Here is a 25832-nt window from a genome sequence, read left to right as displayed (position 1 = left end):
GAGGCTTTAGACAGATTCATATCTTGGTTTCCCCACCTCAGACACTGAGATGAGAGGTCCTGGGGCTCCTGCTTCGCTTTATACAACACTGATGTGAAGGTATGCTTCACAGAGAGGCTTTTAATCCATGTTCTTCCATTGCTGATATTGAGCTTCAATTACGTGCAGACAGAGGTGTTTCAGGGTGCAGAGTAAAGAATAAAGCAAACCTTGGATTCCCATTCAGGCTCAATAAGAGTGAGAGACAAACTTTTTTGCCTCTTCCTGTCTGTCTGGGAAAAAGAATAATAATAATTTTAAAAAAATAGCAAAGCTACATAAAACAAAACAGTTGGGGACTGAACATGACTGGATAAATAAACTTTGGAAAAGAGAAAGAGAGAAAGAAAAAATCCCTTTCTGTGTAAGTAAGGTAAAGCAGGTTATTTTGCTCATATATGTATATATTTATATCTGATTAAACCAGTCCTGATGCAATATGCTGAAAACCTCCCTGTTTTCCTCAGCCCATGGCGTCTCGAGTAGTGACTTGCAACAGGAACCTCATCTGTTGCAAACACTTTGAGCCTTCCTTATTTCTCAGAGAGGAAGTATGTGGCCTGTTTGGCAAATGCTGCTCTACATGACAGCGTGAACTTCACAACACACTCATTCGCCCGGCTGCTCCTCGCCTTGATCAGCTAAACCTTGCTGGCAGCGTGAGAGCAGTATTATGACTACGGCTTTTTTGAGAAATACTGCAACCTGGAATATCATGCCCAGCATTTAAAGGTAATCATTACTCTGATACATTTTAGATTATCTGCATACAGGACCAAATCTTCCAATGTTTATTTATGTAGAAGAGAGCTTTATTTCCGTAATAATGACAGCATTCAGAGCATGGATTTCAAGTACCATCTAAGGTAGAAAAAGAAAAGCCTGCCTTGATCCTTTTTACAAGGACTGGTACTAAGCATAGAAGGCAAAATAAGTATTTCTACTGAAAGCTGGCATTAAGAGAGATGCATAGGACCTTCTGCTGAAGCAAACTGCAGCTCTCTATAACACAAAACATGAGAAACGTCTCAGACAGATTAATGGGCTTTTTATTCGAAGTGTTAAAAGTTTGCATAATGTGGTATTTGTGTTGTTTCACAGTACTCAGATTTTGCATGTTTCTGTGACTTACCTTGATTGCAACGTTACCTTGCTCTTTCTAAGTGCAAAGATACAAGTGCCTCAAAGCTGAAAGGATGCTCATTTTGATTAATGACAAATTAAGGGAAATTCACCAAAAATACAATTTACTAAGTCAAAACTGATTTTTTTCCCCAAAATGAGAAATGACAGGCTGTTGGTGTTTACATGTTAAAGCTAAATGGGATTCAGATATTACCTGTGAACATTACTGAGAACTAAATTCTAAGACCTTGAAGGTATAGATGTCAATGTCAGGTAGCAAAAATAAAATCAGGTATAACACCTCAGGAATGATAAATTTCCTCATTTTACTGGTCTGCAGTATTCTTTGTAGGATGGCTTTACTCAGGTGCTTATTTTGTCTTTTTATTTCTTGTTATTTATGTTTTTTCAATATTTACTGATTTTCAGTCATTTGAAATGAAACTTTGACAAAGTTCATGCAAAGCAATGGAATTTCCTCTATGCCATGATATGTAAGCGCTCCAGAACCACATTTTCTCACAGAACAGATTCTGAGAGAGGAAATTATTGTTACGTGCACTGCTTGCAGGAACGGAAGGTGTAAATTGTACCACAGGTTTTGAGACACATGGTTTAGGTCAATGAGATTCCAGTCTCGAAAGGTGATGGGATCATATTTGCCGATAGCTCTACCCCTGACAAATAGGACACAAAGCAGGATTGGGGCTGTAGATTTTTCCTCACCCTCCTTTTTTTGGTAGCAAAAATAAAGCAGTAAAGACAACTTAGTCGCAGTAGTTGTGGGTTTGCAAACAGTTATGGCAGCAGCAACCTGATTCCATTAAACATCGTATGTGCAAAAGGGCCAAAGCTGGAGAGATTGCAAATGTGGTCTTAATGGTTAAAATCAAGTTTCCACACAAGCCTGAGGAGGTGGCCTGTGAGCGGGCAAAGCTACCCTCACACCTACAGGTAGAACTGGGCTTGTTGTGCAGCCCAGCTGCTGCACTCCTCTGTGCAACGCCTGCGGTTTCTAAGACAAGAAATCTATCACCTCTCCTTAGTTCTTCCCAAACAGCCATCAGCAGACGGTTTTCTTAGGGTCTGGCATAATTATCTGTTTGTACAACAGAGGATGCAACCTCTACTTGTATGCCAAACCCTGTGAACCCAGCAGGTTTAAGTGAGATGCAGTCCCTGGAACAGACTCTCCATTTCAAAAGAATATCATCTATAAAACTGTCATTGTTCTTCTATTTACTGAAATGATTAAAAATGGGCTCAACCGCAAGATGCTCTACAGTTTCCTGTAAGTCTATTTTTGCAGAGTATCTCAAAATTTGAGAAAACCACCATACAGTTTATCATATAACGATATAATGAATTTGGATTGTGTTGTCAATACTCACCACAAGCACAAGATACTTAAATGATCGAGATCTATCACGTACTTAACAGTCACATGCAGTGTTGCTTTAGAAATATGTAGGACACTAATTCATACACTGTTACCCTAAAAACAGTGATATGAAATTGTCAGCAGGCAAGTAGAAACAACCTTCCCATCTGCCCCACTTCAAACAAAACTTCCCATTTCTTCCATTTTGATTCCACTTTCTAATGTCTCAGAGTTGAGCCATACCTCAGGGTATTCATTCCACCACCTTTGACTGGACAATAAGCACTTTTACTCTGCCCAAATATGTAATGCCAAGTGTCCTTGGTAGGAAAACTAAGTTTGACATGTCATTTTCCTTTTAATCACTTCGGATTAGCAAATCAACAGCAGCAGTCACAGCTTTCTATTTGATTTTTTAAAAATATTATTATCGAATACTTCTGCCTTGAGTCTAGAGAACATCTTAAAGTTTCTGCCACCTTCAAGAATTTATGCTGCCACCAATGGTAACTAGTGACAGTGAAACTTGGCATGGAAAATGTTGTGAGGCACAGTCTGTCACGCTAGTGACATCAGAGTCCAAAATGCCATTGCTCTTCACTATTACTGTAAGCACCTTATAACATTTTTGTTTTCCATAAGTCAGATTCTTCCATCTCTAACATAACAGCACTGAGCTGCGTGCTGCTTCATCTTGTTGACTTCAGAGGTCCTTTGAGGGGAGCAAGATCATATAAAGCAACGATTCCTACAACAGAAGTGAGCAGTTTAGTTTTGGGTGTACTCTTCAAAAATACGAAGTAGGCACATGTTTTTGTCCCAGACTTCTAGTCCTTCTGGACTAGACAGCAAGCAGTTTAATTCCCAGCAGCATATCAGCAAACCTTCAAAAGCATATCAGGTATTTTTAAAGTAACATTTAGAGTTTAGGCACCTAAATACCGCCTAGGAAATGAAGGTGCCTTGCTCAAATGTGCCATGCATTTAGGAAGTTGGTAAGTACAAGGTAAATTTTTCAGAATTCTTTCCATCATGTACAAATGCTCCATCTCACTTTCCAACGTGACTCAGGCACCTTTGAAAATGGTATCCACTGGATCTTAAGAGCATGAAAAAAGCTCTTGAAAGCACTCTCTCACAAGCCTGATCACTAGTAGGATGCCTTGCTCTTCTGGCCCTCAAATACCAGGAGATCCAGAATAAATGGGCACACAGAGGTAGGACTGCATTAATTTTACTTGTGTGTGGTTTTGTGACACAAAATTCAAGTACTCTTCTCATCTAGATAACAGTTGCATGTGTTAAAATTCTAATCAGGCATAAGATATCCATGCTGCCATGCTTGGCACCTATCTGGAATTGCACAAGCCTTTGGTAACCGTGGCTTAGCATCAGCTTAGCTAGAGCTGAACTGCCCTTTTAAGTACTGCAAAAATATGGTTACTACAGCACAGATCTCAGTGAAGGTTATTTGTCCAGGTATTTATCCCACTTCTCTGGCTGAGCTTTTCATCCCTGCTGAGCTCTCTATTGTTATGCCCAGGAAATTTTGCTGGCTAATTTGAAGATGCATCATGAATGTCTATAAAACCATTCTATGATTATATCTGTAGCTACTGTACTGGCTACACTATTTCTGTCTGTACTTGTTATTTTTAATGGTATATAACTGAGGGAAATGTTGAAGAAATTAAAATTAGGTCTTGTAGAAAAGATATTCAGAGTTAGTTTGGGAAATTATAAGCCTGCAGGTAGACAAAGGTTGCCAAAATGAACTCTGGGTTTAGCTTTCAAAAGTCAGGTGTATTTAAATGGAGAATAAATAATTTAGTGTTTTCTACCAAGGGAGACCTTTTATTATTTATCCGAATACTTTATTTAAATTTTAGGTTACTCTTGTAATATTATTATTCAGCTTCTAGATTTCCTATATCAAGCAATGGAAGAGGTTTTTATTCTTGTGAAAACACATTTCAGTCATGGTACAGCTTTATCCTACAGATGTGTCACAAGCTAGTACCTGAATGCATGCAGTGAAAAGGAGAATTTGCCATTTGGTCAGTGAAATAGAGACTTTTAGCAAAGAAACTTTGGGAACAGAACTAAAAAGCTTGAAAACCGTATGAGGCAGAGTCAAACTGTGCGCTACCATCTGTTTTAGCGCTGATCTACTTGCATTTGGTAAGAGGCAAATTATTTTTCTTTAGAACGGTATTTTATTCTATAAGGCATCTCCCTAAAATCGCACTAAGATATGAAATATGTATTGTACTAAGAAATATACTCAATTCTGCTAATCTTATTCCAAAAGACAATTAATGATAAAGTACCATTGTTTTCAGCAGTACTCCTTATCAAGTTAGACACCGCTCTAACACTGCCAGGCTCTCGCCTGTCGTAAGCAAAGAAAGACATCCCAAAGGCAGCAATCATCTTTGAAACGTCTATGCTAAAAGAGACGTAAAGATACAGATTGCACCTGAGTTTAGTAGAAATGCACGGGATGCTGCCAGATCTCCTGTTATCATTTTCATGGGGCAAATAAAAGAATCTTTAAAAAATCATTAGTTATTAGCTAGTGGTGTTGACTTATTTTGTTTTAAATTACAATTTTGAATAGATACAGCTTATTTGCCTCTTCAAATATTCAATACCATATGACAACTTCCAATCCAAAGGCTATTTCTGTCTGTTCTTGGACAGGGAGAATTAGGACAGGCAGAGGAGAATGAACTCTCCCTGGCACTAATTAGTTTCATGACTGTCTGATGCTGCATTTCTTGTACATCCACCCAGACTTTGAAAGACACAATTTTGAAGAATTTGCACCACTCGCTTGACGCAGGGGTGTTTTGAGATCAAACACTTTGAGGCAATGTGTTACTTTTAAGAAGGAAAAAAAAAAAAAAAAAGGAAAAAAGGAGGGTGGGGGGGGAAACATTGCCCACATTTGCTGAGATCACAACTGCATCAGAAGAAAACCACTGAGCAACATTGTTACTGCTCGGCAATAAAGCAACACAGTAGCCAGGACTGAAAAACAGATACGTCAATCTAATTAATTTCTTTGTACCTTAAGAGCTCCAAATGTTGTAAAGAACATTTTGTATCTGAAGTGACTGTACAGGCATGGCTTTGCTGTGACTTCCTATTGTGCTGAGGTACTGGTAATGGAAACTTTTACTACACTGCGTTCTTCTGAGCAACTTCCCTAGCTGTGGTTTTCTGCTATTCCCCTGATAAAAGCACCAAAGTGGTGAGAGTTTAGCAAATATGTAAAACTCTCGCATGAACTTGACACAAGAGTTCTCAAAAACAAAACCGTATAACATCGGAGACACCAAAACTGGGTCATTTCTTATGTGTTGGCACAGCAGGTGTTATTCTGAAGTTTAATTTCAATGTCTCCTTTGATTTAGTTCTGAAAAGCTTTGACAGAAGTACAGAGCACAATGGGAAATACTATGAAAACGACGAGAGCCTCCGCGGAAACAAATGTGGCGAGCCAAACAGGTAAGCACTCATTTAATTTCTTTCAAGAGAAAAAAGATGTTCAAAATATATGGTACAAGCATCTGTATGTCTTCCTTCATCAGCCTGACATAGATAAAAACAAGTGCATAACTTTGCTTTGGGAGAAGGAGGGCATCATGTAGACAGTGTTTGTTTTTACGTATATTCCAGCGCATTTTCTAAACACTTTAAGTAAAAAAGTAAAATATGTTAAAACTATTATTTGCTGGTGCACCTTGAAAGATGTTCCTTCTGATTCAGAAAAAAGTGACATGCTTTGGAAACAAGAAGCACTGTATTTTTGACAAACTTCCATGTGATATTTTATACATTTTTTCTTGAATTTTGGTTTTGCTGCTTTTTTTTTTTTTTTTTTTAAGGTTAAAAGCCTTAATAATGTCATAATTGCACTGAACCTGAAATCTTAGACAGTTGTATTAAAATTAGCGTGCAGCCAAATTTCCATGTCACTATGTTTATAAATAAAGGTTAAGGGAAATTATGCATTTCACAGGCCAAGCTTGCAAAGAGGCATCTAAAACACCTGCCCCATGCATCCACACATGAAAAAAAAAAAAATCATGTTGTACAGCCTCCTGTGGGCTGGCAGAGATCATGTGTGTGAGTGGGAAAGCAAGAGAGTTTCATTGATCTTTTACTCCCAAACAGCAAGTGAGTAGGTGGAGAGTAAGCACAGCCTAAGATATACCTCAATTTGCCAGAGAGGTGGTACAAGAGCTGCAATAAATTACTCCCCAGAGGCGTGGAAGAGAACAAAGTTTTGTCTTTTTTTTTTTTTCCTTTTTTTTTTTTCCTTCTATTTTTTTTTAAGTGACAGGAGGAAGGTGTTAATCAAAATCTGGGGGTTCTCCATTAGGGATGCTCCAGTTGTGCTGCCTGGTTTTGTAAGGATAGAGAATCAGGCTGGTTTCATCACTGCATGAAGGAAATCCATCCCTGCTTCTAGCATGGCCAAGAACTAGCTGACACAGGCAGCTGTATAGCCCTAGGTGCTAATAAAGCATAGACGAAGCACCGATAATGACATAAAACATGAACCGCCCATTTATTAATTATGTAGAGAACCTATGCTGATGTTCCCAACAACTGCCGTCAGAAATACCACAAGCATCAAAACAGAGATAGACACCCACTCAGAGCAGAACCTTGTGGATGATGAATAGGGGTATGAGGGCTTGTTGGCATGGCCGAGACCTGAAGTTTGTATTGTTCCTGTACGTGGTGAAAGTCATGATTTAGCAGGGCTAAAGCCAACTGCTTCCCTTCCAATTATATAAATAAAACCTGTCTCTAAAAGGTAGCTCAGTAAATGTTGATTGTGCAGTGATCTCAATGGGAAATTACCCACACAGGAATTAAGAGCTCGATCTACTTGTGCTCTCCTACACGTCTAGCACTTGTAGAGAGTTGCTTTGTCAGATCTCACCCGACCTTTAGCTGCCTGCCGCTTGGGGAGGGAGCACGTCTCCAGTACCAGTGACACCTGCCCAGGCCACACAATGTCTCAGACACTCTCACCCAGCTGAAATTGCACTGGATACCTATGCTTAATCAACCAAAGACAGGATTAGATGCCTGCATAGGTCTTGTGATCTCTTAGTCTGGATCAGGCCAGTATCTTTCATAATGGTTTAAATGTTGTAATTGAAGTCAGGCATAGAAGCATTGGTACTGTCATCCAAATCCAATGGAAACAGATTTTTGAAACAAAACACAGTACTAAAAGCATCTATTGTGGTTAATCCAATGAGTTTGTATCTATTTGTCTCCCTGAGCAGACCCAACTCCAAATCATATCACCAAACACTGAAGGTTTCCCTTAGGTCAAAACCAGACACCTTTGCTTTAAGAGAGGTGGAGGATCCAATCCACGGACTTAGAACAGCAGCCCAAGCAGTTATTGGGAAAAGCAGGCTTGTTTCAACAGGAGGGAATTAAATGAAGGACTGAAACAGAGGGGAAAAGAAAAGAAAGAATACAACAGAAAGGAAGAGAAAAGCAGATAACTGGAATTGACCTGCAGTGCTAATGTACTTGTCAGACCCCTGTAAGTCCCTCGTGCCACCTGAGAGCTGCACTGGAGGCATAACCTTGTGCTTTTCTCACCTGCAACACACCAGTCTTGGTCATGGAAAAAAGGAAAAATGCGTAACATGCATTTCCCCAGGAGGTATTTGGACTCCAAATACGACTGCAATGCATCTGAAAGCACACTGTGTGGGCATCCCTGACATAACTGAGGTACAGACACCAGGGTAGTTGCAGCAGCAAGGCGTCATCAGGGGTTGTGAGCTCACCCCCTCATTTTTCCTCCCTTGGGACCCTGAATCAGGGGTTAATCCTTTTCTCAGCTGCATACGGCTGCACCTGCATAACTCTCAGTTCCCGAGCTGGCTGGTTTTGAACTAATTTGGGTACACGCCAATGCTACCCTGCAGCCACACCTTGTGGTTGCTGCAGCACAGGCAACCACCCAGACACACACGAGTGCCCTCTTTTACCCTCTCTGGGATTCGCCATGCCATAAATCACAGCGTTCACACTGTGGGACTATGCAGGGACCTGGGTTTGGATGCACTGCCTGTGCTCTCCCTCCTCTCTAAAAGTGATTTGTAGCCCATTCACAGCTGGCCTCTGAATGAGTAATTTGGGGCACGCAGTATTCAGTCTCACACCTTTGTAAGACATCTAGTAATGCAGGTATCTAAAACTACTGAGTATTTCATACTCATCTTTTACTGCTCAAAAAAGAAAGAAAAAAAAAAGAAAAAAGAAAAGAAAAAGAAAACTGATTCAGTGGAAATGATGGTACTTCGATCTTTCCATTCTAACTTTTATGTTGTTCCATTTTACCTGTAACATACACACTCAAACTGTGGAGGAGAGGTTGTGTTAGAAAAAAAACTCAGTCAATTCTTTTTTCCTTTGCAAGTTAAAAGTGTGGGGAGCTCATCAGACCAAATCTATTAGATCAGTGAAATTTAGATGTGGAGAAAGAGGGTAATTTGTCTAGTCCCTGCTTTGAGGCTTTTGTCTTTGAAAGAAGCTCGTATGGGTTTTGTGAAACGTTGTCGAGTGCAGTGGGGTATTTCACATGACCAAAAAACCCAGTGAGGTTTGATTTAAATACCAATTAAAATGAGGGCTTGTTTGTGGAGTGGAACACGAAAGGTTTTGGTTAGTACGTTTACTCTAATATAAGTACACACATTTTAAGAGGCAGGGTTTGTATGGATGCTGCAGCCAACACTATGATTAATTCCTTCCTTTTCAGAACTACAAATTAACATGCAAAATTGAAAGAAAAACAGATATAAAGATGAAAGTGTAAGCAAAATCGTGCAGATCTTCCTAGGGTAGAGAAAAAGTCACGTACCCCCCAGTGCGTAACGAAATGCAAACCACCACATACACAAGGAAGAAGGGCAGAAAAAGCACTTGTTTTCCACACTTTCAATATGGAAACAAAGCATTTATAAATAAATAGCATAAGTTTTGTTTGTTTGTTTAAAAAAAAAATCTAAAGGCATTTTCATTAAGTTAAAAAACTGACATTGAATTGAACAAGTCTCTAACAATCTGCAATGAAAAATTAGATGATGGCATTTATCCTCACTCTGCAGGTCTTACAATGTACCTTCTGGCATTTATGTCTTATAGTCCTGGGAAAACAAATCACTGTCTTGAAAAACATTCAGCACCAATACTTAGGTACCATAAGCCTCAGGTATTACCATGCAGTTTCATAGACAGAGAAGATGTTTAAGTGTGCATAACAGGAAAGCAATTAAAGACACATTTAGCAAAGGATTTCTTCATGATAGCTGAACTAGTTACAAACTGAGTTACAGTAGACTAAGCACATCCGTTAGCTGATTAATACAGAGGTACTGGACTAGTTCTCTTCAACTCAGTGATGCTAATCAACTAAGAAAAACATGGTAATAGTAATACTAAACACACTGACAAACTAATCCATGTCTACTCTAGACTCTACGCGTCCGTCTATCTATAAGGATGCTTACTAACTGTATCATGAGACTACTTCCATGGACAACAGCCATCAAGACTAAACATGCTTACAGTCATTTGGAATATGTGTTAAATCATCTACTACATTGTATAACACTGGTCCCTACTTCATAACAATGAAAAACTACTCAAAATTAACTGAGAATATATTACTTTTTACTACTTTTAAACCACAGATGTAGAATATTTTCCTTATCACATATTCTCACTATCACTACTGTAAGGATAGCTGGAAGTGTTAAAATTCTCATTTTGAAAATGTTTATTCTCTGAAGCCTTGAGTGTTTCCTTCAGCCTTTAATTATTATCATTATGAGTTACTTGTAAGGTCCTAGGACATGGATGCTGAAGGCACAGAGCCAGTCTCAGACTTAGTTCTAGATGTTCTTCCTAGGTTTCACTTAAAAAAAAAAAAAAAAGACTTCCTTAAAAAAGACAAGTTAATGAAGTACCTATATTAAATGAGTAAATTAACAAGATATAAATGTGTATCTATATCCCTGAGAAATTTCTTTATCTGCTCCCTTTAATTCATTCCTATTTTTGCACATGTTGAACTGCTCAGAGTGGGCAAAGACAGAGAGCTGTCCACCTCTGAAAACATACTGCTAGATGGCATTACTAAGGCATGGGAAGCTGATCCTGCTCGTGGCAGAAGAAAAGCTTTGTCTCCCCATGTGCTGGTAGAGGGATGTATTTATTGCTCACCTCCAGCAATAAATGTAGGCAGTACATTACACGAACCCTCTTGCTAGGAGGGCTAAGAGCTCAAAGCACACAGCATCACACATTTCTGAATCTCCCACCTGTCAGCATTTCCTGGGTACCACAGGCTCCTGCTGGATGGGGAGCTCTTGAACATTTGATAGTCCCAGTTGTGCCCATTGCCCAAAGTGTACTCCCCATCCCTCAGGATCCCAAGGGGCTCGGCTCATGTCCTATAGAGTGTTGTGTGGACCAGAGTCATCCCAAATGATGTAAAAGGCCTTCTTATCTCTTTACTGACCTCAGTTCTGCAAATTGCAGTTATAAAATGATTAGTTATAAATATACATTTTCTCTCTCATTAATGGAAATGAGCATCAAGTGGCACCTCTAGAACAGTTTCCATACAAGGGGGGAGAATAAAGATCTGTCTGTTCATTAAACTGATGGCAAATGGGCAATAATAGCCATGCTCTCACTGACCTTAATTTGAAATAATTTCTTACCTTCAAAAACTACCAGCAGTGAATTGAAAAATTCAACATACATCTTCCTTTCCTTAAAGGAAAGCATGGATCAAAATTGTAGCTGGTGGTGTTTAGAGACAGGGACATTAATCAAACTAGGTTTCTTCCTGATACTATAAATACTTCCTCATTTTGATAGTTTCAGACTGAATATGTCCTTTAAATATGGTAATTACTAGAAAAAGTGGTCTAAAATTATGTAGTTATAATTAGCCAAATGCCCTTTTTAAATTTCTAATATCTTCATATTCTTCTCCAAAGTTATAGGCTCATCTTTAGCTCTCTATGTTTACTAAGTGACATTTCAGAGTGAGATTTTTTTCCCATGTTACTTTCTATAAAATACAACATACAAAATGAAAAATCTATTTCTGTTTCAGAACTCTATCATCGTTGTAAGTGACATTTTCTTCCTTCTTCAACAGGTCAGGAGAGTGATTTCCTTGCTGTCCTCTATGACTATCCCTCAGCAGACATAAGCCAACCGATATTTCATGTCGGAGAAAAACTGCGTGTGCTATCAGAGTAAGTTGATCCATTTTTTTCAAATTAGGTTTTATTACAATTGATGCAAAGCTATGTTTTATGTAGCTGACCCAAAGTGGATACAGTTCAGCAAAACAGAGTTCAAAATCTGCAACAAAGAATGCTTAGCCATAGTGTAAATTTTCCTAGAGTCTGAAGATATGGGATTTTAGATTTTTCTTAGATACTTGGATTCTTCTGAAATGTCTTCTCAAGCTGGATTCCTTAAAATAGGAATCAAAGCAGAATTCTGCTTTCAAAAATGATTTTGAGCAAATAACCTCACATTAGTGGGAAACAGAGTAAGAAAAAATAGTTTGAATCACATAGAAAGGGAAAATGGTTCTGAATTTCTTCACATCAAGTCTCTCTCTCTTCCGTTTTTAATCTAATAGTTCCTTCATGATTAGGCCCTTGAATTTCACTCTACATTTGAGACACCTCTAACAAAAATAAAATCATATATATACATATACACATTAATTCAATCTGCATTTTCTTAATGGGAATAAATAAATAAATAAATGGTTTCCCAGCTGTTTCTACTAAAAAAAAAAAAATCCCAAAAGGAAGTAGGCTTAAGAACACTAGCTTAGACTGACCTTATGTACAGTGTAAATATTGCCACACACAAGAATAAGCACACCTTGAAAAATGGAAGGCAGTGGCCCTGGTATTCTTTTATACATAACTTGTATAAGCACACAGTGACCTCCTAGGAGTCACTCAGCCCCACAGCCCCTGTTTTTACAGCTTAAGAAGAAATGAGAGATTTCAGTTTTGCAGCTGGCAAAGCAGATGGATTCAATGGGAAACCGAAGGCATTCATAGCAGAGAAATCCTCTGAGGATTTCTAAACTCACAGCAAACGTCTCTGGGGAGGTCAGAACATCAAAAGGCTGGAGGACAGAAGTACTCAAGAGAAGTGTCACAGATGCTTCATGAATTCTTAGTCTTCTCCAGACCACTGTGACCTCCTATGGCCTTTGTCAGCAACAAGATACAGAGCTATACGGACTCGGAGTGGCTGAAGTTATGTTCTGCTGACATGCTGCTTTTCCTAAACCTGGAGATCACAAGGCTCACGCAATACCACCAGTAGATTTTATTTTGCTGATGAGAGCTTCCCTAAATCCGGGGTGTTCTGTTCTGGTAATTTCTAGCCAATTAAACCTCGCTTATGCTTGTTTAACATTTAAGACACAGTACAATTGCCTTACCTTGGAAATCCCAGCTTAAGGCCTCACTCCTAATTTTCATCAGCTGTGGCCCCTCATAACACCACAGAACTACATCTAATCATGTCGATGTGAATGACACATGCTGCATATCATACGCATACATGTGGTGTATAGTATGACCTGCTGGACATACAGCTTCTAAAAGAACTAGCTATTTGCAGCTGCAGTTTTTATCGTGTTTGTGTGTGGTGCAGCCATCCTGAACTTCTCCTGGTAGCAAACAAAGGCCAAAGTAAGCCTTGATGGCAGTTTTCCTCTTCCTGATTTTGACCAGCTTGTGCACGGAAGAAAAGATGCTTCAATGCTCAATGCAAAGCACAGTGTCCTAGTGAAGGGCCAGTGCTAACGGGAACTATTTACATACAGGCTCTTGCTGTACATAAGCTGTGGTGTAATTTTTCTCCCAAGTCATTCAAAGAAGCAAAATACAGTGGAAGAGAAGAGCACCATGTCAATACCAGATGTACAACTGGATTTAGTTTGCACTAGTTGGACCAGCTATCCTCCAGTGATATGCCCCAATCTACATAATTTCTGTGGCTTCTGCCCCAGGAGCCACTCTGGGACTTTTAATAATCACAAGGACTTTACAGCATTAGTAGTATTACAATTTGTAAGAAGGTGGATGCTGAGTCTCTCAGATTTTTTGTTCTTCCAGTTCTTGGTTCTGTCTGGGAGAGTTGTGTGAAAAAACAAACAAACAAACAAACAAAAAAGAAAACCTAAACTTCTCATGGGTTATTTCAAGTCAGCTAGAAAGCTGCAAACAAAGCTTGCATGGCCTGAAATTTCCAGCTCAGTCTTCTCCTTTTTCCTCAGCACATACATTCTTGACCACAGAGCCAGCCACTATAAGCCAGGAAGTTTAATTTAAGTGTTTTCAACTCAGCTACCTTGACCTAATATAACTGAGCATTGGGTCTGCTGTGTGGGAATTATTTGGGAGTATTTACATGAACTGCCACAAAATGAGTATTTAAACACTACTATTTGGATTCAAACCCTTAAAGAAAAAGGTGGAGAAAAAGCCATCAATTATTGTAACCGATCATTGCTATAACACCCTTTCATTAGTCACTAGAGCTCTGCAACATCCCTGTGAAAATTGTTACCCTGCCCTCCCAAGGGACTCAAAAGCAAAAGCCAGTACTCAACTCAGCAAGAACCTAAGACAGATCGATGAAAAAAACATAGCTGGTCGCCTACTTTCAGCTATAAGGTCTTTTTTATTGGAGCTTGGTCAGCAACTGAATGAAAAGGGAAAGAAATTCATGAAGTAGTTAGATTAAAAACTTGTTTGCAGGCAGAGTTCATTTGCTGATACTACAGGAAGAACTACAGGGTTGTCTAGACACAGCATACTCGGCCATAATCTGAATGTCTTGGATACGAAAGAAGTCTAGCTGTGGGAAGACAGAGCACAGCATGGTTTAACCACTGAGTATTTACCCTTCTTCTTTTAACTACAGAAAAAATATTTTATTACTTACGCAATTGAAATAGAACAAAAGCAGCTTATTTCTGTGTCCAAATTTAATCCTAATGTAGGATTAGAAGTGGAACTACTCTAAATGAAAGAAACTCAGGTCCATTTCTGAATATGTAGATTCAAGAACACAGACAGAAGGCTACAACCTAGCCTGTATGTCTTACCTCATTTCTAAAATGAGGACAAGTTCTGAAAGTACATCTGAAAATATCTGTTCTCTTGCTTTGACACAGTGAAGGAGGTTGGTGGAGAGTCCATTCCCTTACAACAGGTCGAGAAAACTATATTCCAGGAAAATATGTAGCAAAGGTTTATCACGGGTAAGTAAACGCATTTCTTGTAGCCTTTCAACACTACTTTTGTGCACGTACTACACTGATTAGTCCTATTCAGTGTCATAGCAAAAACAATGTCAAGAGTGACTAGGCTGAAATTTTATTGATAGCCTAATATAATTTCCCACATCTCAGTTCCCATGAAAACTGACATCAAATTAATATCTAGGTTTAGAATATATGAAAATGAAAATCCTAGTTTTGAATAACTGGAAAGATCAAAAAGACATATAATGTCATATAAGATACTCAAAATATTTCTGTTGTGTGGACTGGTCTTTAATTTTAAGGCCATGGATAAAGAAATTCCGTTTACAAAGAACCTTTAATATTGACAAAGAGTATAATTCTAAGCCACAGATGCTTATTAAAAAAAAAAAAAAAAGGAAAAAAAAAAAAAGACCAATAACCTTTCAAGAACATAAACTCTCACACAGGAAGAGCTAGGACTGGTTCAAAGGTTTCATGTTGCCCTAGACACCAGTCCAGAAAAAAAGCATTAAAGCATACACTTAAAGCTTTTCTGGAAAAGGGTTTTAATAGCTGTTTAATTTTAAGCATATGAACTGTGAACTTCACTGGAATTTATACGTGTTTATTTTTTAATATATTCTATATCCTCTTGGAATAGAGATGCTTTCCAAATTTTGGAGCACAGATATGGTTATGGAAAAATACTGTCTGAAGTTTCCCCAAGACCAGATCAAACAAAACAAAAGAACAATTTTATTTTAAAGTACTAATAACTCCTACACCAGCATGGCAAGCTCAGCTACATCATTACTCACTAGCTGTGGCAAAATACAGCGGTGCTCCAAGTTATGAAGTAAAATCAGTAGGACTAATGCCACTTCCCTTTATCCAGAAAGCCAATTAATTTAGAAGATTGGACTGAACCCTAGCATAAGCTGAATAATTGTATTTTATTCGTTGTATATAAATGTATAAAATACAATTAATACAATACAATAGAAGTTGCTTAAATGAAAAAGGGGGATTGAACTAAGTATCTCTAATGCCACAGATATGCCATCAACATACCACATGGGTATGTCCCTACCAATCTAAAGACATCTTGAAAAGTTTCTTTTCCCCTAGTAAGTCCAAACCTTATTTGTTCTTGTCATAGTCTCACAAAAGTTGTTCAAACTCAGCACATGAAAAAGGAGAGCAATATTTTCTCCATAAACTGAGGAAATATGCCTGGACATAGTTGAGAGAAAACTACAGAAAGCACAGGGTTATTTTTGCAGTCACTTTCCTGGCTAATGCTGCACTTTCACAGCCACATGCTGCTCTCTGCTTCACTTGTGCCCAAATTTCATAATTTGTGTTTTCCTGCTTCACAGATGGTTATTTGAAGGGCTGGGAAGAGAAAAAGCAGAGGAACTTCTACAGCTTCCCAACACCAAGGTTGGCTCCTTCATGATCAGAGAGAGTGAAACAAGGAAAGGTGAGAAATATTTTTCCCCTTGATCTCAGGCATTAATAGTTTTATAACCTTTAATTCTATCCCTCTCCCGCTCCACATGGATCGCCTCAAATCCTGAAAAATGCATGTTATGAGAAGGCAACGGCACCCAGTGCAGCATGACAATCTTTCACCAGTCACCTATGGCACAAATGGTGCCGTAAGCCGGGTTGATGGCCGTGGAAAGTTCCACAGGCACCAGCACAAACAAGACACAGTTGTTTAAACATTGTTATTTACTTTGGTTGCATGCAAAGTTTATTAAGCAGTGGGACTTTTCAAATGGAGGAAAAGTCACAGTTTTGCCTTGGTCTGCAAAAAATTGGCTGAAGAAGCCATAAAATACACACAAATCAGAGACTATGTAAACAGGTAGCTCTTTCACGTACATTTCAAAAATTACGTCTAATATTATCAGGGCTGCTTTCAATCCATTCTCCACCCAGCCTGTATTTGTTCTTATGACTGCCCCAGCCCAGGAGCAGGACCTTGCATTTTGCCTTGTTATATCTCACAATGTTCAGTTAGGATGGCCTCTCTGTTTTTTCAGAGTTTTCTAGGACCTTTTGAATTGTTGTACCACATCTGAAAGATGCATTGGTTATGGTCACCACTCTCCATGCAGAATTAGGACCCTACTTCGTTGTAATTAGTTCTCTTGTTTCTCCAGGATTATATTCCCTGTCAGTGCGGCACAGGGAAGTGAAACATTACAGGATCTTCCGCCTCCCAAACAACTGGTATTACATCTCTCCACGGCAAACCTTTCAGTGCCTTGAAGACCTCGTGAATCACTACTCAGGTAAAAACTACTGCAACTGCAGAATAAATACATTTTCCACTAGCAACTTTAAAACTATATATTAAAGGTCCAGAACATGAAGTTTTCCTTATGCCAAAGACTTGCAGCTACTACCATAGAAAAAGCTTAAATCTAGATCCAGCTATCATTTATACCAATATCAGTCTGGTGGATGCCACCTGTTTCAATGACTATTTTCCAGATTTATGGCAATCTAACCTGTGTCAGAGATGCATTGGCAAACAACACAATTAAGTGGCTGCAGTTATCATACATTAATATGAGAAAATTCTAAGATGAAAGAGGAAGAACTGCAATAAATTAGTTGTATAAGAGTTACAAGAGAACAATAGGTTGTGTTTTAATTAGTAATGTGAACTCTGTAATTTAAAAAGTTTAAAGCCACAATATTTGCATGTTTCATGGGTAAGTGAAAAAGCACATTGGCCAAAGAATATGCTGATAAACTGGAAAAAAAAAAAAAAAAAAAAAGCACCATACTCACTTGCAAAACGTGCAAAAGGAAATTTCAAGTCCAGTGATATAAAGTGAGGAGTAAAATTTGAAACAGGATAATATTTTTCTATACATTTTAGTTACCTGGCACTTTTCTTCATTTAGAAAGAAGTAAACAATCAAACCCTATGATTCTCGAAGAAAAACACTTAACAATTTACATTTTTACTTGAGTTATATCTATAAGAGCAGACACAGTGAAATTCAGCTCTCCTCCTTCCCTCACCACCAGCTGATGCAGAATCTCACCCTGAAACCTGAAATAAGGCTAAGACATCTAAAATATCAGCAGTTGCCATAACATTCTCTACTTGGGCAGAAGAACATATGTAATTTTCCTAGTGGGGCAAGGAGGAGAGAATATAGAGACGAAATACAGATGAAAGCAATCTGAATGCAACGTGAACATGCAAACTTTTATTCATTTCATAGCTATGTTCCACAGCAAAGTAGGTACACATACAATCCAATCTGAGTGGTTGTATCTTGCATCTATTTTGTACTGTGTTTGCATGACTGTGATGGTGGGAAGCAAAAGCAGAACTCACTAATTACTCAAGAAACTTGGTTTTAAGTCCCTGCTCTGTCAAAAACTTCCTTCTAGATTTTTGGCCAGTCACTTAATCTTTCTGTGTCTCAGTTCCTCACTCATACTGTGGGAAGTATATCCCTTGTTAAATTAAAAGGCAAAGGTATGAGGAAGAGAAGAAGTTAAGCCTGTGTTATAGTGTCCTTGCTGAGAATACAACTTTTATTGACTACTGCTACTACTGTGTCCAAAACTTGAGCATGCACCAGGGAAGTAAAACAACAAAGAGAGCAACGAGCAACGATTAACTTTATGTGTATCCATTTTCCTGTTCAGAAGTTGCTGACGGCCTCTGCTGTGTCCTTACAACACCCTGTCTTACCCAGTGCACTAACAACAACAGCGTAATGAATCCAGTTCCTCCTGTGGTCATGCGGAATAAAAACTTCAACTGGAGAAGCATTCACAGGTACCACAAGGAACACTGCCATAAACAATTAATTCTTTTTCCAGCCTTGTATGTACTAGCACTTACAACACAGGAGAAACAGCCATTTGCTTCTCCTAAGGCCAGTTTCAAATATTCCAAGTTGCTGATAGCATATGAACCCATGAGAACTGCATGTCCAACTCTCTGATAATCTTAGTGCTCTACCTTTTGAAAGTACAGTTAACATTAACTAATTTCTCCTATCCAGACATTAGTATGGCTGCATATGCAGTCCCACTGGGATTCTTGAGTACTCTCCACTACAGGGGCAGGAGTAAGAGACAGGACATAATCCACCACTAAAGGCATACAAGCCCCTGTAATCAGAAATTTTTCCACCTTGTTCACCTGGTGGCCATACACAAAGCAGCACAATTGTAATGAACGCTTTGTCACATCTTTCCTGTTGCCTCTCATTTCACACACATCCCAAATGAAGGTTCATGAGATTTTTTGTCTTGACTGCAACTAGAGAAAATAGGTCAGGTTTCAGAAGCTGGTGAAATAACCACTTCCAGAAACAAAAGCACCTCTTACTTCTGAAGTGTAAACTTCCATCCATTACCCTTCATTCACAAAGCATTTTCATTTGCATACAAATGCAAGAAAATTTTCTGCAGTATTGAGGCCTTTTTTCCTACAAATTAAGAATTATATACGTGTTATTTTCCTTTCAGCAGCTCAAAGATAGTCAGATGCTACTGTTGTACTGTTTCAGAAAATCACTGAGACAGAAATGTCGGGTTACTTATGAGCCGGGAAATTTCTTATACAAAATTAACATTGTTTGGTTTAAAAATTGTTAGTATTAGGCTCCATTTAAGTAGCTGAAACAGTAATCAAACTTCATTCTTTTAAAGGCTGGAGATGACTGAAGATACTGAAAGCACACTGGCAGCAATAGATGATTCTTGTCTCAGCTATGGCCTGAGGGAAAGCATTGCTTCCTACCTCTCCTTGACAGGGGATGACAACTCTTCTTTTGTGAGTGCCAGAAAGAAGAAAGCCCAGTCTCTTATATACACGGGGAGCAAGCATAAGAGTGCCCTTCACTTGCCACCTACATACTACGAAGACTGAACCTAGGACAACCAGAGGGGTAAATGAAGACTGAGGGATTAAAAACAAACAACAATCAGAGCACCCTGTGGTCTTGCGGTCCTTCAGCAGCTGAGAGATGCAAGTGCACCAGCTGATGATCAAATGCTGATTAGGCTTCTGCATTTCATCTTCTGAACGTTAACCAGAGACCTCCTTAAGGGCACCATCTTAGCCATGGCAAAGACACCTTAGCCACGCTAGGAGTGTGCCCAGCATGCCTGAAATAAGAACTTGCTCATGAGCAAGATAAACTGAGACAAACTGTAAGTCAAGAGTCAAGTGAGGCAGAGGACTTTTCAGTAAGGGTGATGCCCACCACTGTACAATGGTGACTGCATAGGAAAGGACTATCTACAGCTCAAGACCTTAATTTACGTCTTAGTCTGGTATTTTCCACAAGGCTAAACCATGTTTACAGAACCTACATACACTGAGAGAAAGAGCCTTTTTCTTCTCCATTTGTAATCATTCATTACTAGTGATACTGGGTTGGAAAGTCTCCAAGAAAATAACAAATTACTGGTATCCAAGGGACGCTTCATTACATTGACTCGATACATCATTTTTACGTATATGTGTATACGTCTGTCATTTTTACCTTCTAGGAGAAAAATGTAAAGTTACTGAATCTCCAAGTGGCTTTTAATTCAACTGGTGGGAATGGCCTGCGGTGTCACCAAAAGGTCACAAAATGAAAAACAGACTTAACTCACTGAGAAGAGCAGTTCCTGCTTAGCCCTGAGATGGGAGTACAGGCATATCCAAAAGCAGAATTTATCTGGTCATAGTCTAGCAGATATTCGTCAAAGAATAAAGTGTATGTTTTTTTTTTTTTTTGTTTAAGTGAAAAGTAAAAGTTCTTAATATCATACCTACCTGCAAAGGTAGGCTTGCAAAAGTGTGACCTTTGAAAAGAGAACAAGACTTTAACCTGATCTGAAGGCACCTCATATTTATGTATAATATTTATATTAATATCAGATTTTTAATAATTAAACTAAGTGAGCAAATCAGAAACACTGGATGTTAAAGAGTTTTCTGAATTTATTGTCTGAAGAGAGTTATGTGAAATAGTAATGACATTTCATCAAATTGCTTAAAGACTTCTTTAGGCAACTGGGTCGTTTAAAATCTTACAGATTAGAACATTTTTTTATATATATGTACCCTTTGTTAAGTTAAAAAGAAGCACAGTGCATGGCCCTTTGAACTTTATTTGTGATTGCTTTCTAAATCAAGTAATCACTCACACCTGGGGGTATAAGATGCTACAGTTTACATACCTGAGTGGAGATCTTTTCAATCCATTGCTCTGCTATACCTTTTTGCACAAATCTGAGTTTAGAGACATAGCCAATTGGGTATGTGTTTATATATTTTTATATATATATTTCTTTTGTAAATATCTTTCATCACAAATGTATGTTCTACAGATCTTATAATAGATCAGTTGCACTAGCAAGAGAGCAAGAGAAGTTCAGAGATCAAAATAGTTCACAGCCTATTTAAACATTTTTCAGAATTTAAAGGATGAATGTAATTTGGCTGATAAACCTCGAACAAAAGGTTTGAACACACAGCAAAATGAACTCAGGAACTCTAGATGTTTGTATAATCTCATTACTATTACTGATCATTAATCTGTTATTGTGGCAAGTGTATTTTAACCAGTGAAATGTATTTGGGGAGCATTACAGATTTCCAAGTCACAACTTGTATTTATTCATTAAAATAATATCTAGTAGCTACTTTGTCTTGCTTTTAGAAAATCAAAAACCTGGGAAAAAACTATTACAAGCTCCCAGTCTTGCAATGATACAGCAAGAAGATATCTTGGATTCTTCTGTTGTGTTCTATCAAAGAGTCGATGTAACCGGGCAGCGCTTTGAAAACACTTCAGTCTCCACTCAGTAGGAAGGGGATAAGATGTGTTCTGATGACAGGTACACAGACTCACAGAATGGTTAAGGTTGGAAAGGACCTGAGGAGGTCATCTGGTCCAAGCCCCTGCTCAAACAGGGCCACCTGGTTGCTCAGAGCAGGTTGCCCAGCTCCGTGTCCAGGTGGCTTCTGAATATCTCCAAGGAGAGAGACTCCACAACCATCTCTGGGCAACCTCTTCCAGTGCTCTGTCACACTCACAGTAAAAAGAGTGCTTCCTGATGTTTAGACAGAACTTCTTTTGTTCTAGTTTGTTCCCGCTGCCTCTTGTCCTGTTACTGGGCACGACTGAAAAGAGCCTGGCTCCATCTTCTTTGCACTATCAATTCAAGTGTTTATAGACATTGATAAGATCTCCCCTGAACCTTCTCTTCTCTAAGCTGAACAGTCCCAACCTTTCTTCGTAGCAGAGATGCTCTAGTCCCCCTTAATCATTTTTGTGGCCTTTCACTGAACTCTCTCCAGTAGCTCCATGTCCCTCTGGTACTGCGGAGCCCAGAAGCAGACACAGCACACCAACTTAGCTAGACTTTTCTGGATAGAGATAAAGTAGATTAATTCTGTAATCCTTGGTGTAATAGTGTCTACATACAGCCTAGATATACATCTAGATACATGTCTAGCTGTACATTCACAATTTTTCCACATTTATGTGACATTGTACCAGTGTGAGTCTTAGGATGAAAATGTTTATTTTCTGATTATTTTACATGTGCCTGCCCAGCAATACAGTAAAGCATACATGTTTATATTAATCACATGCTCTAGGGCATACGTGAGCTCATGTCATAACTGAAAAAGGATTTGTGTGGTAGAGGGTACATGCCATTTGATTGCATGATGACCATTTATACAATCACTTTGTACAAGAGAGACTGGGGTGGAGGGGAAGCTGGCAGAGAGCAAGCTGCAGATTACTGGTATAGTACACTTTCCTTTTCAGACTATGGTTTGAGGTATCCTTGAGTAAGGTATTAGAAAGAATGGACCTTAGCCGGATGAATTTTCCTAGCAGGTAAGCCATCTGCATACTAAGATGCAATTAAATACAAACAGAAGACACCCATAAGTTTTCTCCTTTACTCAATCTAGGAAGGACTAATGTCACCTAGTCTAATCCTGACATACTTCTAGCTTGTTTCTGAAAGCTGCCAGTCATGACATTGCAACTGCAGGCAGATTCCTGGGCTGCTTCTAAGACCCCAGCCAAAGATTAACACAACTATAAAGAACATGATTAAATATGGTACATGGCATGAGAAACTGCTGGATGTAGTAACATATAACAAGATGAGAAGGTGACAGAAGTTATTTATGAACTGTGCTGTATGGTATCTTTAGATTTCACAGTTGATTATGGAGTTCTGCAAGCTCTGGCTGTTTCTCACATGTAACTAAAAATGCATATTGGGGACCTTTCAGGAAGCAAAATCTTGCAAGGCCAACAGCACCTAGATGATTCCATATATGTCTGATATTTCCTTAAAAAAAACAAACATCAGAAATACTAAACTTGGGTATGGATGTAGCAAAACTGGGTCTAATGGAGAAAAAGTAATCAGAAGTGGTTGGTTTCTCTGAGAGGGAATGAGGCTGATAAAATGAAAGAGAGTAGATGGGAAAATGAAGATGAATCATAGAATCATAGAATATCCTGAGTTGGAAGGGACCCACAAGGATTATCAAGTCCAGTTTCTGAGTCTGCACAGGACCATCCAAATATCAGAACAGATGTCTGAGAGCGTTGTCCAAATACTTCATGTACTCCTGCAGGCTCGGTGTTGTGACCTGGGGAGCCTGTCCCAGTGCCTGACCACCTCTGGGTGCAGAACCTTTCCCTCACACCCAGCCTGACCCTCCCCTGTCCCAGCTCCATGCCGTTCCCTCGGGTCCTGTCGCTGTCCCCAGAGAGCAGAGCTCAGCGCCTGCCCCTCCGCTCCCCTCGTGAGGGAGCTGCAGGCCGCCATGAGGCCTCCCCTCGGCCTGCTCTGCTCTGGGCTGAACAAACCAAGGGACTTCAGTCATTCATCTTACATCTTACCCTCTAGACCCTTCACCATCTTTGTAGACCTCTTTTGGAGACTATCTAACAGTTTTATGTCCTTCTTTTACTGTGCTGCCCAAAGCTGCACACAGTACTTAAGGTGAGGCCACAACAACACAGAGGAGAGTGGGGCAATCACTTCCCTTGACCGACTAGCAATGCTGTGCTTGATGCACCTCAGGATACAGTTGGACCTTCTGGCTGCCAGGGCACACTGTTGACTCATATTCAACTTGCCATTGACAAGAACCCTCCACATCCCTTTCTGCAGGACTGCTCTCCAGCATTGCGTCCCCCAGTCTGTACGTGTAAGCCAGGGTTGCCCTTCCCCAGGTGCAGAATCTGCCACATGCTTTTGTTAAACCAAAAGTTGGTCCTCCAGCTCAGGTCACCTGGGGTCCCAGAGCCCATCATCATTGTTGAAGACAGAGATGAAGAAGGCATTAGACCTCTCTTCTTTGTCTATGTCCCTGTTTGTGAGGTGACCATCTTCATCAAGAGACAGACCAGTGTTTTCTCTGGTCCTCCTTTTGCTGTTAACATATTTAAAAACAAACACACACCTTTTTATTGTCCCCAACAGTACTGCCCAGCTTCAACTCTAATTGAGCTTTGGCTGCGTAAATTTACTCCCTACAAAGGAGAACAGGAACTCTGGAGTCCTCCCATGTTGCATGACCTTGCTTCCAGTGGCCATACACTTCTTTTTCTGACTAAGCACTAGAAGAAGATCCCAGCTCTGTCAGGCCGACCTTCTGTTCCCACCTGCTTTACTTCCAACATTTTGGAATTGCCTATTCCTGTGCTTTTAGGAGGTGGTACCTAAAAAGTGACTAGCACTGATGGACTCCAATGCCTTCAAAAGCAGTTTCTCAGGGGACCTTACCAGCTTGTTCCCTGAGCAACAGTTGAAAAATATTAACTCTTAGGATCAAGGATATTTAGGGTCTGTGTAAGACAGCGCCAGTAGGACAATAAACCTGCTCTCTCCACCATACACGTCTGACCTGCCTTCATTGTTAGGAGGGACGTGGCATCTTCATTTCCTTGGGTGAGGGAAGCCTGGAAGCTTTCCTCCCTATACCCATTGGGTAACAACTGGAGGTACATGTAATATATGTACCCTCCACAGCCGCCTGCAAGAAATGGAGGCAGTCCAGGAGATCCTTTTATCTACCCTTTGCCATTAGAAAGCCTTTTTCCTCGTATTGAACGAAAATCTTCCAGCAGGCCCACAATCTTTAGGGCAGGGGAGAAGAGAATGAACTGTTAATTGAAGCCTAGTATTAGGTGGAGCCGAGGAGAATCAGGTGATTTCATCCTATTTTCAGACATGACACATGCTTCCAAATACAAAAGTCCCATAGTAAGTCAACAGCCCTCCCAACAGCTTTTTTTTTTTTTAACATAAAAATTGCACTCATATGTAAATCAATTAATCAAAAGATGAGGTCAAAGCATGTTAATATTCTTATATTCTTAATTTGATTTAAAACAAGACCTTAATCATTAGACTATTAAAAAAAAACCATACTAATGAAAGATGAGATAATTTATTTAAAAAGAGTCTTCCTGACAGTTTTGCATTGATTTTGTACAATCTATTTTCAGATGAGTTCAAAAAAAAACCATTACAGGACAGGTATAGGAAACTCAAAGACCTTTTGCTATTTCAGGGGCATCTCTTCCTGTTGGCAAAGCTTCCTAAGTCACACCTCTCTGAATACTAAGATATAGTTTCGGGGTTTTATTAGGCAAGACAAAGAACCAAAAAGGAGCACGAAATTACCTTCCACAGAAAAACGGTATTGATTCATGGGATTTTCCCTCAGGAAATCTATATCTGTTATATATTCTCAGTTTCATAATTTGTTGTCTGTGTGCATCTCCTTCTCTGCAGTAAAATTAGAATTTTTTGTCATCTTGAAAAAAAAAAAACAACAAAAAAAAACAAGACATCCATTTATAGGAGGTCTAGTTGAGAAATCTGAGTAAATTAGAAGTT

The 25832-nt window shown here is 39.2% G+C and overlaps 2 protein-coding genes across 3 annotated transcripts in view; one reads left to right on the top strand and one right to left on the bottom strand.

Moving 5' to 3' along the window:
• Positions 1–25832, bottom strand: part of TG (thyroglobulin) — a 167409-nt gene that overhangs the window by 36969 nt on the left and 104608 nt on the right. The window lies entirely within an intron of this gene.
• On the top strand, positions 615–21586 carry SLA (Src like adaptor). Its single transcript, XM_080581883.1, has 8 exons — positions 615–771; positions 5965–6058; positions 11769–11868; positions 14832–14918; positions 16283–16386; positions 17075–17206; positions 18588–18720; positions 19602–21586. The coding sequence occupies exons 2-8, from the start codon at positions 5998–6000 to the stop codon at positions 19819–19821; spliced, it is 837 nt and encodes a 278-aa protein (XP_080438009.1). The 5' UTR covers positions 615–771; positions 5965–5997; the 3' UTR covers positions 19822–21586.

Source organism: Anser brachyrhynchus (genome assembly GCF_964034855.1).
Source record: "Anser brachyrhynchus genome assembly, chromosome: 2".
Lineage (NCBI taxonomy): Eukaryota > Metazoa > Chordata > Aves > Anseriformes > Anatidae > Anser > Anser brachyrhynchus.
This window is presented reverse-complemented; position numbering and strand designations above follow the sequence as displayed.